This window comes from Eptesicus fuscus, chromosome 7, assembly GCF_027574615.1.
Source record: "Eptesicus fuscus isolate TK198812 chromosome 7, DD_ASM_mEF_20220401, whole genome shotgun sequence".
Lineage (NCBI taxonomy): Eukaryota > Metazoa > Chordata > Mammalia > Chiroptera > Vespertilionidae > Eptesicus > Eptesicus fuscus.
The window spans coordinates 85,825,243-85,841,448 of record NC_072479.1 but is presented as its reverse complement, the minus strand read 5'-3'; the positions used below and the strand labels follow the sequence as shown (position 1 = coordinate 85,841,448).

General features: G+C 37.4%; 1 protein-coding gene across 1 annotated transcript in view; it reads right to left on the bottom strand.

The window, feature by feature from the left end:
* Nucleotides 1-12,438, bottom strand: part of LOC103285401 (alpha-2-macroglobulin) — a 49,523-nt gene extending 37,085 nt beyond the window's left edge. The window contains exons 1-11 of the mRNA XM_054719281.1: nucleotides 12,302-12,438; nucleotides 9,145-9,328; nucleotides 8,174-8,333; nucleotides 7,960-8,012; nucleotides 6,135-6,155; nucleotides 5,691-5,859; nucleotides 5,160-5,244; nucleotides 4,503-4,623; nucleotides 3,648-3,762; nucleotides 3,386-3,495; nucleotides 1,290-1,451 (exon numbers count right to left, since the gene is read on the bottom strand). Of these exons, the coding sequence (XP_054575256.1) occupies nucleotides 1,290-1,451; nucleotides 3,386-3,495; nucleotides 3,648-3,762; nucleotides 4,503-4,623; nucleotides 5,160-5,244; nucleotides 5,691-5,859; nucleotides 6,135-6,155; nucleotides 7,960-8,012; nucleotides 8,174-8,333; nucleotides 9,145-9,328; nucleotides 12,302-12,384 (1,263 nt within the window). The 5' untranslated portion in view covers nucleotides 12,385-12,438. The remainder of the gene's footprint in view (nucleotides 1-1,289; nucleotides 1,452-3,385; nucleotides 3,496-3,647; nucleotides 3,763-4,502; nucleotides 4,624-5,159; nucleotides 5,245-5,690; nucleotides 5,860-6,134; nucleotides 6,156-7,959; nucleotides 8,013-8,173; nucleotides 8,334-9,144; nucleotides 9,329-12,301) is intronic.
* Nucleotides 12,439-16,206: the final 3,768 nt, after the last annotated feature.

Below are 16,206 nucleotides of genomic sequence, written 5' to 3'. Positions count from 1 at the left end.
ATTAATAAAATATTATTTATCCCTTTTTATATTTATATGAAAAATTCCAACAGGTAGGTGTTTTTCATCACTATTACTATAATATCTATTGTGTAGCCATATGTCCATAAATGTATATCTACATCTTCATTGATGAATAGAGGACTGTATGCTATAAAAAACAAACGATGTGGGTATGGAGACTGTGGAGAAAATTGAATAGCAGGACAAAAATAAAGTAAGGACAATAATTTAGGGAGTTAAAATGCTAATGTTAAAATGGGCTTTTACAGTAACAATATTTAACAGTTAAAGGGGCTTACTATGTGATTTAATATGTAATATCTCTAATCTCACAACAATTCTAAGAGTTGTGCCATTTTACAGGTAAGAAAAGGAAGTATAGAGGTTTTTAGTTATTTGCTCTTAAAAAGAGTTGATCCAGGATTTTAAATCTTATTTATTTGATTATGGAACCTACACCTTTAAAAAAAAATCGTGGTAAGAACCACACAACATAAAATTACCATTTTAACCATTTTACGTACAGTTTGGTAGTGTTAAGTAATGTACAACAGATCTTCAAAATTTTTTCAGTTTGTAAAACTAAAATTCTACATCCATTAAACAACAATTTCTAATTTCTCCTTTCCAGTCACAGGAAGCCGCCATTCTACTTTACATTTCTATGACTTTGACTATTTTAGATACATAGTATAAGTGGAATCATACAGTATTTGTATTTGTTTGTGTTTTTTTTTTTTTTTTGTGTGTGTGACCGGGTATTTCACTTAGCATAATGTCATCGAAGTTCATCTATATTATAGCATGTGACAGGATTTCATTCCTTTTCAAAGATGAATTTTATTCCATTATATGTATATACCACATTTTATTTACCCATTCATCTGTTCAAAGATATTTGGGTTGCTTTCACTTTGTGACTAGTGCTGCTATGAACATGGGTGCAAATATGCCTTTGAGACACTACTTTCAATTCTTGTGGCTATATTCCCCATAAGTGGGATTATGAGATCATACGGTATTTCCATTTTTAATTTTTTGAAAAATAGCCATATTGTTTTCTATAGCACCGTTTTATATTCCCAGTAATAGTATACAAGAAGATCCCACACTTCTAACCACAAGAACTTTTTAATAAAGTTTTTCAAAGTTGACCTTAAATTGGTTTCTAGTTTCTAGTGTTTTTCTCTCCACAGAACTGAACAAACTTGGAGATCCCATCACTTTAGGTTGCAAGCATTTTTCAAGGCTACTTCATGTTATTGGTAACTTCTTTCCAACCTTACCCTGACAGAGAGGGAGGAATCCTTAACGTTGGTGGTGTTGATGGAGAACTGCGCTAGGCCAAACTGGTCAGTGGTGGCATTGGAGGCATGGTTAGCGGCATTTGCTGCGATGTAGATGAGTTTATTTCGCATGGGGACACCTTTCCCATCCACGAGGCGCACCTGAAGATTAAAAGCTGTGGATCAGTTATATGGCTAATCTCCAATGGGCACCCAACATATTATTTTATCAGAAGTATTTATTGAGTGCATCCTATATGTTGAACACATTTCCAAGCATTGAAGCTGTAGCAGTGAACAAAACAAAGGTCCTTCCACCATAGAGCTTACAGTCTAGTGAGGGACAGATGTTAAATAAATGCATAAGTAATATACACTTATTTAGTAGTAATCAGTCCTCAGAAGAAAAATAAAGCAGTACTGTATGGGGCCAGGTGGGTACTTGAAACATCATGGGGACCACTCTGTAAAATACATGATTATCCATCCCCTATGCTGTATTATCTGAAACTAATACAGAATAATATTGAATGTAAACTGTAATTGAAAAATTAAAAAAAAATAAAGCAGTGTAAAAGGATAGAGCGTGATGGAGATCGTAATTGGGGTGACCTGAAAAATGTATTCTGGGGCTGTGTATCATATATTACTCTGGCAGAATCACAGAGCACAAGAATCCTACAGCGTTGAAAATTTTTGACCCACTCCCAAATCTAATTGAGCTCCTCTTATTGTGTGGCGGACAACTAACTTTCTGTGGTGTCGTGTTCTGTATAATAAGTGTACAAGTGAGCAATGAATACATTGTCCGGTGTGCTTCTCTAGTTGTTTTATGCATGATATCGGCTTGTCAAGCTAAATTTTCAGTCCTTTGGAAGGTAGGCAGATTTTATGAGGCACTTGCCATGTAAAAATGTAAAATTGAGAAGAAGCACACCATCCTAATAAAGGCTTGTAGCCATCACATTACTGTTAATATTAAACTCAGCAGATGAGTCATCTGGTTCCTATCATGAAGATGTTGATTCTTTCCCAGTATAAGTTACTAATTATGTCAGCAAGAACACAGGAGCAGACTTGGATCAGCATTTGTAAGTGATGAACAAAATCTAAGTTTGCCACTGAACTGTCAGCTACATGTACAAAGAGAAGGATAAAATTCTGATTTTTCTCCTCTGATGAGTCTTATGACTAATGGAACGATTATTTAGCAGGCCTAAAGCATAAAAATGTACAATATACCTGAGAAATGTAAAAACATGACATGTACTTCCATTTTAGGATGTGACCAAAGTTTCTGAATATGTTTGCTGTCATAACATAATCAAAACATTCTAAAATTCACTCCACCACTCCTTTGTGGAGTCTAGTCCCTCTGTCTTTCACACTCTCTGCAGCTGAAATTTTATAGCATTTCCATTAAGACTATGACATACAGTAATTATACATGAGCTACATCCAACTGTTATCTCAGGCTCCTGGAGTCAGAAAGGTCCATTTGCACATCTGCCTATGCTAGAAAAATAACAATAAAGTATTTCTCTGTACATCTGTGAGAAAATTTATATTTTTAAAAGCTGGGAATCTTAAATGGCAGTATTTTACCATTGTGTATACTGTTTTACTTGCATCTATAGAAAAAGTGTTATAAATACAATATCCATGAAAGAAATTCTAGGTATAGTAGCATCTTTTATGCTTCAAAATCAAAATTGAAACCATCTACCCACTCATTGCCATGTGAAATTTGTGTTGGAAGGATAATGTTTGTGGCCACCATAAATTCCGAGATGCTTGTGAGAAAATATCATAAAAATATGAGACTGCCTGGGAAACTGTGGAAAGGAGATTGAGTAACACCACACAATGCTGTTCCAGAAGTGACAAAAAAACATTCTAATTTTGTGGGTGCTTTAGAATGATTTTATAGATTTCCTATACAAATTTACAGAGGAACAGATGTGTTTTTATATGGTTTCATACCTTTGCTTGTATTAATCAGCAGGTAACAATAATCAGGTATAGTTTTAGCAGAATATGCTGTGCTTATTAGATGATGATGCACAGTTTGGTTTGTGCATTGAAAAATACTCCACCTGCCCAAAGAAGGGGATCCCTTGTCTGAAGTGTGGGTCCACTTTCACAAATGAGAGTTTGGTTATAGTTCTTGTTATTTCACTGAGCCCTCTTCCAGTTAACTCCACCTCTGAAAAAAGAAGAATAAAAAAAAGTCATTTTTTTGGAAGGATGATCTGCCTGAATTTTTTATACTACCTTCCCCCTCTCAAATCATACTTTGGCAAAGAATATACATCAATGCCCATTGCCTTTTCTCCCATAACCACATGGTACACAAACCTGTTCCTTCTTCTTTGATCTTGGCTTCCACTTCAAGTTCCATTTTATAACCTTCTCTCTTCATCTGGAAGACCTTGGTTTTTACTTGCTGAGAGACGCAGCCCTGGCTGTTGAGCTAGGAGAGGATAACATAAAATACAAGAACGTAATACTAGACAGACCAGGGGTCAGTTAATCTGGTGGGACTTTTGCAGGACAGGGAACATAATTTAGGTATTTCCTATAAGAATGCAATACCTCTAGGGATTGGTTATTATTACATTTTACAACAGTATCTGGTTTATAATTGACAGGTGTATTCCTTAGTATTTGAGATTTCCTAGAGTGAATGAGATAGAAATGCACTAGAATTTCGGGGATAAGTTTTACTGTAATAGGCAGCTAACCCTTCACCAGTCTGGCTCCCCTTCCATAGGGTACAGCTATGGCTAGAAAGTCGCTGCCTATCTGGGAACCGTGTTTCCTACCTCTCTGGTATCTAAGTGGGCCATGTGACACATTCTTGCTCATAGAAAGAATGAAACTGACATTCCTCCCAGACAAGGTAGTTAAAAGGTATTCTTTTTTCTCTTTCCTTCATACAAATGGATGCCAAAGATGGCTTTGGATACCAGTTATTGGAGTTGGCTCAGCTTCTATCATGCTGTGTGTTTGCTGCACCAAGAACATCCATAATAGACAATTATAAGAAAGACATAATTCCTACTGTGCTAATTCACTTATTTTTAAGAAATGATTATAGCTAGCATAGAATTCTCTTATAGGGTGCTATCTTCCTGAGTTAGCACCACGTTGTGACTCGCTGCTTATTAACAATGCCTTTGTCATTGGTCCCTAGAAGAGTTTTCCACCTACCTTCTGACTTAATTTCTCACAGATAGCTTGTGACTCTCCACCAAAACAGTTAGAAGGATTATGATACTTTCTGCACATGCTCACGGTCACATGTCCTGGAACTGGTTTCCCATAAGTGTATCTGTCATAAGAACATCGCCAAATGAATCAAAGTAGACATGGAAAATCCACATTTTATATCTATGAATATTTCCTCTTTTAGCTATAGTATATTTACTCCCTTCTCTTCCCTCTAATCTGCACTTCCCATTTGCAGGCTCAAACATTATTGAGCACAGTCAAGTAATGACCCTTCTCTTCTAGAATTCTCCAGTGCAATATGCTGAAACTTACTATAGTCTTCTTTTATCATGCCTTTTTTTCTTCTTAATTTTTAATTTTCATCTAAAAAACTATCTTTTGTAGCCTAGTCTCTGTAGGGACAGTTGCCTGTGCCATGATAGTTATAATAATGCTGGTAAGATCATGAAAGAAAATAAGAAGGGGAAATAGGAAGGCAACAGGAGAGGAAAGTTCTAGAGGTGAGATGCTCTCATGTATTTCAAGTATTTGTGCTGTCACTGCTCCTAGAAACACTAGTCAAAATATCCCAAATGGTGAGTCTTTTAAAAATAATCCCCCCCCCCAAGATTAAAAAAAAAATCCCAAAACACTCACAGGCCACACACTGACACATTCACCTCTTCGTCCAAGATAGTGATTATCTTTGGCACTGTTACTTGCACTTCAAACTTGGGAAGAACTGTTGATAGGAGATAAAGGAAGTTTGTGATTAGTTTTCAACTTCTGGGGAATTAGTATTTTCAGGTTCTTTGTAATACATCTCTAATAATACTTTAGGCTCCTGAAGAGGCAGCTCTCTTATCCAATACTTCTACCTTACTCAAATGGAGACAGGTTGAAGAACGAGACAGACCCTTGTAACCTTAATGAATTAGGAAGATTCTACTAAAACAAGGATGTTTTCTATTTCTTTGGAGATGAAAAATTGCTATAAATATAACTAAGTTATATGAAGTCCTATTCACAAAGCATTAATTGTCTTAATGGGAGTAAGGTATATAATTGGTTCTACTCCAACCCCACTGTCACCCAGGAAAAGTGAAAGGATTCAAAATAAGCTCAAATTCTAGGCCTGAGAAGTTTAAATATTAAGAAAAATATTCCATGATTTTCCATAATTCATACCAAATTCCTCCACGGTGAAGGGGTGCTCTGTCATTTCACCTGATTCTTTCTGTACCACCACCTTATAGGAGCCCAGAAATGGCTCTGATGAGAGGGGAAAGGCCAATTGCTTGAGGCCACTCTCTAATTTGAGCTTCTGCCATTGTGCGATGCGATTTCCTTTGGGGTCCTATAGATACATTAATTGAAAATTACAAAAGAGCTTAGAGCATTAGAGGCAATTTAGGGAATCTATAGAAACTCTATGTTATTCACAAAGAGGAAAATGGGATCGTCATAAGGAGTGGGGAGGGGAGATGAGTTAGAACCATCTGTGTTATATGAGTTTGAAGGCTTCTCCCTTAATGACAAGTTTCTGGAATATTGTTAGAATCTCTCAAATAAGAACATTTTCCCTAAATTTATTACTTTACATGTAATAATGGAATGCTTTGTTTCACTTACCTCAATGCATACTAGTGGAATCTGAAAGAGAAAAGAGAAATAAAGGAGTTTAGAATTGTTCACAAATATTCTCAATTCTGATTTATAAGCAAGATAGTTTTATCTAAAATAACTTTACCTGTAGTAAAACACATAACAAATTACATGTTAAGTTTCACAGAACTTTTAACTAATCATTTAAAAGCAATCCTATCTAATAATAGACAAATATGCAAATTGACCACACCTTCGCTATGCCCAAGCCATGCCCACCAGCCAAGCCACGTCCACCAACCAATCAGGATGAGCATGCAAATTACTCCAACAAAGATGGTGGCTAATTTGCATATCAAGACAGCGTTGAAAGAAGCCAAGAGCTGCAGAAGGGAGTAAAGCTTTGGAGAAGCAAGCAAGCCGGGGGGAGGAGAAGGGAGGAGTGAAGGCAGGGCCAGGGGTGAAGGGAAAAGCAGGCGGGCTGGTGGAGAAGGCGGGGCGGGCGACAAGGGAGGAGTGGAGGCGGGGTAGAGTGCAGCAGGAAATCTTATTGCAGGATTTTTCCTGCAACGGGAACGCTAGTTAATAAATAATGATAAGAACGTAATAGGCTGTCAGCAACAAATACATATATGCACTTACCATACATTAGGAATGGGATTTACTAACATTACTTAAATGTGTATGGCATCCCAGGGAAGTACACTCTTTTGATTTGAAATTTTATAGGCTGAGAAGTAAAATACCAATCCTATATAATAAAAGCCTAATATGCTAAGTGTCTAATCATCTGGTCATTCATTCAACCAATCAAAGTGTAATCCTACCTAATAAAAGGGTAATATGCAAATAACCATCACTCCACTACACCCACGATTGGGCCGGCAGGAGGCTGGGGGGTGGGACTCGGGGTGGCCTATCCAGCCGTTGAGAGGCGCGGGGGGTGGGACTCGCGAGTCCCGCCCCCCGTGACTCTCAACGGCTGGATCGGCCACCGCTGAGGGGGGACCGATGGGGCCGGGGGGAGGCGCGGTGGGAGCGGCGGCGGTGCCCGATCCTGCCCCTCAGTGATCACGGTCAGAGCAGCGGTGGCGCCCAGGTCCCTCTTATCACTGAGGGACCTGGGCGGTGGCGACGCCCCAATCATGGATGGCGGAGTGGGGCCCGGCAGCTCCCCCCCCACGCTGCCGCCGCCACTGCTGGGGTCCAAGCCCCCATCCTGAAAGAAGGCAGAAGGAAAACTGGTGCCAGTAGCCAGGTGAAGGAAGGTCTATTGCACGATTCTTCGTGCAAAGGGCCTCTAGTAGAACTATAAGTAACTATGTTCAGACCCAAATATTAAGATGGATCACAGAATTCTTAGGTCGTTCTAAGAATAAAGAAGAATGGCAATAGCTCCTCTGCTATCAATGTTTATTCATTATTAAAAAATAATATTTATTAAGTGCCTACTATGTGCTGTGGGTCACTATAGGTTCTGGGAATGCAATGCACAAAAGAATAATATATCTGCTATCAAGGAGCTTACTTTCTAATAAGGAATAGATACAAAAGTATATATGTGTATACAGTTGAGACATATATTTCATATCTTTATATATTTGAGATTGAGAACTTTCTAAGTTTAATTGAGTGACAATTGCCTAAGTTCAGTACCAAGACAGAAAAACTTAACTACTCTCTTGACCAGGGATACTGTTTAAAATGAGGATCTTACATGATTGTAATGCCAGAAATTACTGTTATCGATACCAGATTTCTCCTCTCCCTGATCCTCCCCCAGCACCCAAAACAGACTCCCAACCAGGTTACCCAGATAATAATGATTCTGTATAGATATTAGGAGACTCACCAACTCACTCAGGGGGTGAAAATTTTCATCCAATGAAACAACACGAAACTTCACTGAAACAGAAATATTTTTTATCACTAGAAATCTTAAACCAGGCCTATAGGCTGGTAAGACAAACTATTAAGAGACCAGTATTATAGGGCTTTTGACTGGGAAATACGTAGGGGAGGATCTTTCCTTTTTGAAGTTGTCCTGACTGTTGGCCCCTTTGTACCTGTCTGTCCTGGTTTGTAGATAGGTTTGTCTGTCTGGACAAAGACCAGGCTCTCTTGGTTTTTAACCACCACTGTGGTCTGCCTTCTGAATTCGTGGGTTGCTCCTTTCACTTGGACAGAAAGAAACATTACCTCTTCATTGGATGAAATTCTTGGGACCTGAAATACAGGCGAGATCCGGAGAATCCATTCAGTCTTCAATGTTTCCTCCTCCATCCCTGTTCCACGCCTCCCTGGAGATATTGCCTCTTTTACTTAACTTCATTCCCTCATTTTTATCACAGAAAATTGGCATGGACAGAAATTACTCTTGTTATTTTACAAGTAGGGAGACAGGACATAAGATGGAGGAAAATACCTCAGTAAGAAAGGTCATAAATGAGATTCACATCACCTTATAGATCAGTCTTGATTCAGTTATACACTGAAGTGGACCAAGTTTTTATGTGCTGACAGGGCATGGTAAAAGCATATTTAAGCCTATGAGGAAGAAAACTACAATATTTTATTACTATAGGTTGTGAGCATTTTATATATGGGCAACACTGAAGAGTTATTGGATATTTGCTCATGGTAATTTCTATAACTTCCACTCTTAGAAAGAGTATGGGGTGATGTATTCTTGTCAGCCCACCACTGGAGGCTTATGTTGAATATTGGCCTAGTTTGCTTTTTTAATATGTTTTTCTCATTTAATTTTAAGAAGTCACCTTTTCCCTTTATCTAGTGCATGCTGCTTTTTTTTCTAATAGAAACTTTCTTTGATCATTAAGTTGGTTTAAATATGCTTATAAATATTTGTATCTCATAAATTCTTGCATAGCTGCTTACTTTCTGTACTTGGTTGCTGCATTTACATTCCTTTCTGAAGTCCTTGCCAGGCTCTCAGAGCCTTATCTTGACTGGATTCTGGATCCCTGTGACCCCGACTAACAGAAACAAGTATATTCAGCCAAACAGCCGTACTCACAGTGAAGGAGACACAGTGGAATAAGTCCTTTTCTACCACCAGGTTAGTGAAGATGCTCTCATTCTTCCTGAGAGAATCCAAGGAAGCACTTACAGTCACTGTCTCATTCAGGTGGCTCAGAAGGATGCAGGCCTTCTCAGGGGTCTCAGAGTGGAGCAGGGAGGGGACCAACGCCATATATTGCCTGGAAATGGGGAAGTCCAATTAGAGGAGAGGCATTGTTATCAACAGCAATATTTTCTATAGAAATTGTGGGTACTATCATTAGTTCGATACCAAGAGAAGACATATTGATAAGCATGAAATTAATCTTTGCTATTGAACAGCATATATGAGAATTATTCCCCTATCCATCACCAGTGCTATGGCAGGGAATATTTTGCTTGAGGTAAGCCTTAAATAGATTAAAATTAGTAGGTTTACCTTCCTTTAAGAAACCAAAAAATGTAGGCATCTGAATTAAAATACGGAAATATGCTAATTATATATATTTATGTTGTAAATCTATTTTACATTAGGATTTTTTATAGAAAGCAAACAAGCTTTCAGGTGAAACACTGAAAAACCAATCAATTTACAGAACTTTCATTTAATATATTATATCTATATCTGTATCTATCTGTCTATCTATCTATCTATCTATCTATCTATCTATCTATCTATCTATCTATCTATCTATGTATGTATCTATCATCTATCTACCTACCTACCTATCATCTTCAACAGCCCTGAGAAAAATGGTATGGCAAGTACTTGCTTTCCACTTTACAGATGTGGAATCTGAGACTTAAAGCAAGTGAGTCCTTCATTTAAGGTTTCAGATGTGGTAAGCAACTAATGAAACCTTAGGGTGTTACATAACCCTGGATGTTTGCACTTTAAATATTTGCCTTTCAACTCCTGGCTAGACAATTGCTCCACTCAAAAATGGTCTTCTAGTGATTGACTTTTGAGTTTTGGTAACTCATGAGCAAAACAGAAACATTTCCAATACCCTCATATATACTTTTATTGACCCTGTAGTTTTTAAACAGTTTTTAATTGAGTTTATTAGGTGACATTGGTTAACAAAACCATACAGGTTTCAAATGTTCTTTTCCACTTCCCCCAGCCCCCTTTCCTTCTGGCTATCACTGGACTGTTACAGCTTAATCCTTTCACCATTTTTTCACCCAGGATTTTTGTTTACAGAACTCTTATAATAATTTTTAGACAGCATGCAGTCCTTACATATTTTCACGATAACATCGAGTCTGCAACCTGGGCATGTGCCCTGACCAGGAATCGAACTGTGATCTCCTGGTTCATAGGTGGACGCTCAACCACTGAGCCACACCCACTGGGCTCTATGATGACATTTTAAGATAAAACATATTCTTGTATAACTTTTCCATGAAATCTTAAATATCATAGACATAAGATACCCAATATATCTTATTTTAAAAATAAATCAATGCTGAGCGGGTATGGCTCAGTGGTTGAATGTCGACCCATGAACCAGGAGGTCACGGTTAGATTCCTGGTCAGGGCTTATGACCGGGTTTCCAGGCTTGATTCCCAGTAAGGGGCATGCAGGAGGCAGCTGATCGATGACTCTCTCTCATCATTGATGTTTCTATCCCTCTCTCACTCTCTCTTCCTTTCTGAAATCAATACATAAATTTTAAAACATATTTTAAAAAGAAATCAAAATGTTTTTGTTGTAATGATCAGAAATTTAACATCTTTTCCCTTTTCCTCATGCCAATTACTACACAAAAGTTTATCCTAAGATTTTTATGCTTCAAAATATTTTATGGATCACTCTTGCTTTTTTATATACAAGTATATATATGCATATATACTGATAAATATAATATTATATGTGGGTATATAAATTTAACTTTAACTCTTCTTTTATATGTAATGTGACCCTCAAGTTGTAAATATTGAACACTTTCTTCCTGATTAAGTTATTTTCAAAAGTCCTACGCATATAACAAAATATATAAAAACAAATTAATATATGTTGTAAATTATAATGCATACATATTATATCCTTATTATATTCTTATTACCAGTTCTTGTAAACCTTCTACATTAAATGCTAGAAATCACCCAGTGCCCTATTTATCAAGAATTGCTTCACCCAGTCGGTAAGGCTCAGTGGTTGAGCATTGACCTATGAACTAGAAGGTCACAGTTAGATTCCTGATCAGGACATATGCCCAGGTTGCAGGCTCGATCTGCAGTGGGGGCGTGCAGGAGGCAGCTGATCGATGACTCTCTCATATCATTGTGTTTCTATCCCTCTTTTCTTCTTTCTTCCTCTCTGAAATCAATACAAATATATTTTTAAAAAGAATAAAGCAACACCAATTTGTTAAAAAAAAAAAAGAATTGCTTCTAATCATCTTTCAGCTGGTTATTTCCTTTAGGTCTTCCTTCAATTTTGTTGAAACAAATAAATTGTCACCACATGATCTACTAAAGGATTTTTCCCCTTTCCTTAGAATCCTTTGCTTTATCAAAAATCAACATCAGTATTTCAAATTGTTCCTTTCTTTGGCACCCTGATGATTTTTATACTCCAGGACAATGCTCCACAGTAACATTTGACTGAGGGAAAGATTAGTTTTTCTCTCATCAAGTGGAAGATGGGTAATTAAGAAAGGGGAGGTAAGGAAGAATAAATAGCATGGTCTCCAGCAGATCAATATGAATGTGAGAATCTGACAGCTGATACCACTAAAACTATACATTTTTAATGCCCCTTAGAAAGTCCTAGTATATATCTGGATAATTTAGAAATTCAGAGTTCCAGAGAATATGAGAAAAATGGTTAAGAAAAACTAAAGAATGAATAAACCAGATTTATAAAATATCATCTTTGAAAGAGACCTTAGAGATAAGAAAGTGACAGTTTCATAAGGAAGATAAATGAATGACATAAAGAAGAATCTAAAATAAAGGAAAGAATTCTTTTTCTTAACTCTTAAAAGTGCATTTTAATGAACCAAGCAAGAGTTTAAAACACACACACACACACACACACACACACACACACACACACACACACACACACACGGCTGCTCACAGAGCATTTCAATTCAAAGCAGAAAAAAAAAATAAAAGGAAGGAAAGGACTCTTTAAGTTTATGCTCTATGAGAAACTCACGGTTGTCCAGAAACTGAGGCATCTGCAGGTAGGAAGACCAGCAAAAGGACAATAAGACTTGGATGGAGTTTGTTCTTCTCCATGCTGTAGGGAGAAGACACCTGAGGAGACCAGACTGTATTGTGCCTGACTCCCTGTAGTTGGTCTGGTCCCAAGCCTTCCTCAGAGCAACCAGGCCTTTTGTTGCTCTCTGAACAAACAGGAAGTTCCACCCCCACCAGATGTCTAAACAAACTAAAAGTCTCTGAATGTTCTCTGGAAGGGTCATTGCGCCCAGGGGCCTAATTACAGTAAAGGGATCAAGGTTAATTCCTGGCGGGGTAACTAGAATTCTTGGAGGGATAAAACCCACATTCCTGTAAGTGCTCACTTTCTTTGGGTTTTACTATAAAGCAGCTAATCGGCTTTTAAATCCCTTCTCTGTTTTACTCCCTCCTTCCATTTCCCCACAGCACCTTTTATGGCATTTCTCTTGTCTTTTGCATGAATAGTTGGTAAGGGAAATGACAATTTAAGCAATACTGCACAGACCCCAAATAGATATTTTACTCTAAGTCAGTGAGCCTGAAAGTCCTCTGTTACATATGCCTACCTTAAGTGTGGAAGCAGTTTCAGAATTCAGTAGTCCTCTGTAGAAATGACAATGGACTCAACTAATAGGTTTTTGACTTTAGGGCTATCACTGGTTTGCAGATGAAGAGCCAGTCCTGGAAGAATAACTGAAAATATTTTCCTGTATGAAAAAAGTGAAAAGATGAAAGGAGAGGTGGCCAGACCTCAAAAACAAACTTGGACCTACTGTGCCTAACAAAGATCTCAGTTGCCTTCACCATCAACTATGCAAACCAATTTTGTTATTGATTTTTAAATATGCTCCTCCTTACCAATCTTTAACCATATAAACTATTTCATCCATTTGTTCATCCAATTATCTGTCTTTTTAAAATAACTATTTCATAGCCTTAGTATGGGTAGGTATCATGTAAAATCATGGAGATAGAATGGGCATTGATACACTTACATAGGCCAGAGATGATGGTATTTTGAACTAGGGTATTCATAATGAGCTTGAAAAGAGGTTGACAGACGTATATCATATTTACGAGGTGAAATTATAGTATACAATGAATATATGAATGTGACTGATAAAGAAGAATGTGCTTTACAATTTTCCTGGCTGGTCACTGAGTGAATTGTGTTGCCTTTAACCGATTGAGTAAAACAGGAAACAGGGTGGAAACAGAAGGACAGGGTGGCAACTGAAGGTTGGAAAGATAAAGAGTCTAGTTTTAGAAAGAACTTGTGGGATATTCAAGTATTAATATTCACAGGGGTTTTATTTCCATCTAGAGTTTAGAGCAGTGTGGTCTAATAGAAATACTAGTAAATGTGAGCCTCCTATGTAACTACTTTTTCTAGTAGCCACATTAAACAAACAAAAAGAGCACGGAGGTTGAGCATTGACCTATGAAACAGGAGGTCACAGTTCGATTCCCAATCAGGGCACATGCCTGGGTTGTGGGCTCCTTCTCCCATAGAAGGTGTGCAGGAGGCAGCCAGTCAATGATTCTCTCTCATTGATGTTTCTATTTCTTTCTCCCTCTTTCTTCCTCTCTGAAATCATTAAAAATATATTAAAAAACACACACCAAAAAGATGTCTTCTTTCAAAAAGGTCCTTTGCCTATTTTTTGATTGGATTGTTTATCTTCCTTTTGTTAAGTTATATGAGTTCTCTATAAATTTGGATATTAAATCCTTATCAGAGATAACATTGGCAAAAATGTTCTCCCATGCAGGGCTTTCTTGTTGTTTTGTTGATGGTTTCTTTCGCTGTGCAGAAGCTTTTTATTTTGATGTAGTCCCATTTGTTTATTTTCTCCTTAGTTTCCATTGCCCTAGAAGCTGAATCGGTAAAGATATTGCTACGACAAATGTCTGCTCTTTTGCTGCCCATGGCTTCTAGGATTTTTATGGTTTCCTGCCTTATGTTTAAGTCTTTTAGCCATTTTGAGTTTATTTTTGTGTATGGTATAAGTTGGTGGTCTAGTTTCATTTTTTTGCATGTATCTGTCCAATTTTCCCAACACCATTTATTGAAGAGACTGTCCTGACTCCATTGCATGCTCTTGCCTCCTTTGTCAAATATTAATTGAGCATAATGGCATGGGTGGATCTCTGGGTTCTCTGTTCTGTTCCATTGGTCTATATGTCTGTTCTTGTGCCAGTACCAGGCAGTTTTGAGAACAGTGGCTTTGTAGTATAGCTTGATATCTGCTATTGAGATTCCTCCAACTTTGTTCTTCTTTCTTAAGATTGCTGCAGGTATTCGAGGTCATTTTTTATTCCAGATGAATTTTTAGAGAGTTTGTTCTAGGTCTTTGAAGTATGCTGTTGGTATTTTAATGGGGATTGCATTGAATCTATAGATTGCTTTGGGTAGTATGGACATTTTAATGACATTGATTCTACCAATCCATGAACACAGTATATTCTTTCATTTGTTTATGTCTTCCTCTATCTCTTTTTTCAGTGTCCTGTAATTTTCTGAGTACAGGTCCTTTATCTCCTTGGTTAAATTTATTCCTAGGTATCTTTTTTTTAATTTTAATTTTTTCTTTATTGATTAAGGTATTACATATGTGTCCTTATTGCCTTATTGCTCCCCTCACACCCCCTCCCCATTCACGCCCTCACCCCCCTGGTGTCTGTGTCCATTGGTTAGGCTTATATGCATGCATACAAGTCCTTTGGTTGATCTCTCCCCTTCCCCCCACACTCCCCTATTTTCCCTCTGAGGTTTGATAGTCTGATCGATGCTTATATGTCTCTGGATCTGTTTTTGTTAATCAGTTTACGTTGTTCATTAGATTCCACAAGTGAGTGAGATCATGTGATATTTATCTTTCTCTGACTGACTTATTTAGCTTAGCATAATGCTCTCCAGATCCATCCATGCTGTTGCAAATGGTAGTATTTCTAGGTATCTTAATTTTTTTGTTGCAATGGTAAATGGGATTGTTTTTAAGTTTCTCTTTTTGTGAGAATATAATGAACAACATAAATAGAACCAGAGTCATAGAAGCATTGAACAGACTGTCCAACCTATAAGGGAAGGCAGGGTGTGAGGGGGGTAAGAGATCAACCAAAGAACTTGTATGCATGCATATGAGCATAACCAGCTCACACACAGACGAGGGGGTGTGTGAGGGCATGTGCTGGGGAATGGGGGCAGCCAGGGAGAGGTCAATGGGGGAAAAAGGAGACTTATGTAATACTTTAAACAATAAAGAATTAAAAAACACAGATTAATTTTAATATTGTTTTACTTAGCTCAATATATTCAAAATATTATTTCAACATTTAATCATTATAAAAATTAATGAGATATTTTACATATTTTTTGTACTAAGTCTTTGAAATCTGGTGTGGAGCCTATACTTACAACACATATCAATTTAGACTAGCCCCATTTCAAGTGCCTAATCACCCAGGTAGCTACCGGTTACCATATTTGACACAGTAGGCTTAGAACAATGTTTCTCAAATTATAGGTCACCATTAGAGTGGGTAATGTTATCATAATCACTGAGTCATGACCAAGATTTTAAAAGATGAACTAGAATAAAAGAGAAAATACAGTTTATCAAAAAGAGTAAGTGAAAATATTGATTTGGGAAATATCTGTTTCACATAATTTTAGCAGAAACTGCTGGTTGTGTCCTACTACCCCTTCTCCAAGTCTATTAATAATGGAACTTCTGAGTTTTAGCTGGCCACAACTCTTTTATTTCTCTCTGGAAGTGGGCATGGCTAAGTCCTGGTGATTGGAGTGCGAGTGGAAGTGAGGTATGCAACTTTCAGCTCATGACTTAAAAAAGGAAAGGTTATTCATAGCAACACAAT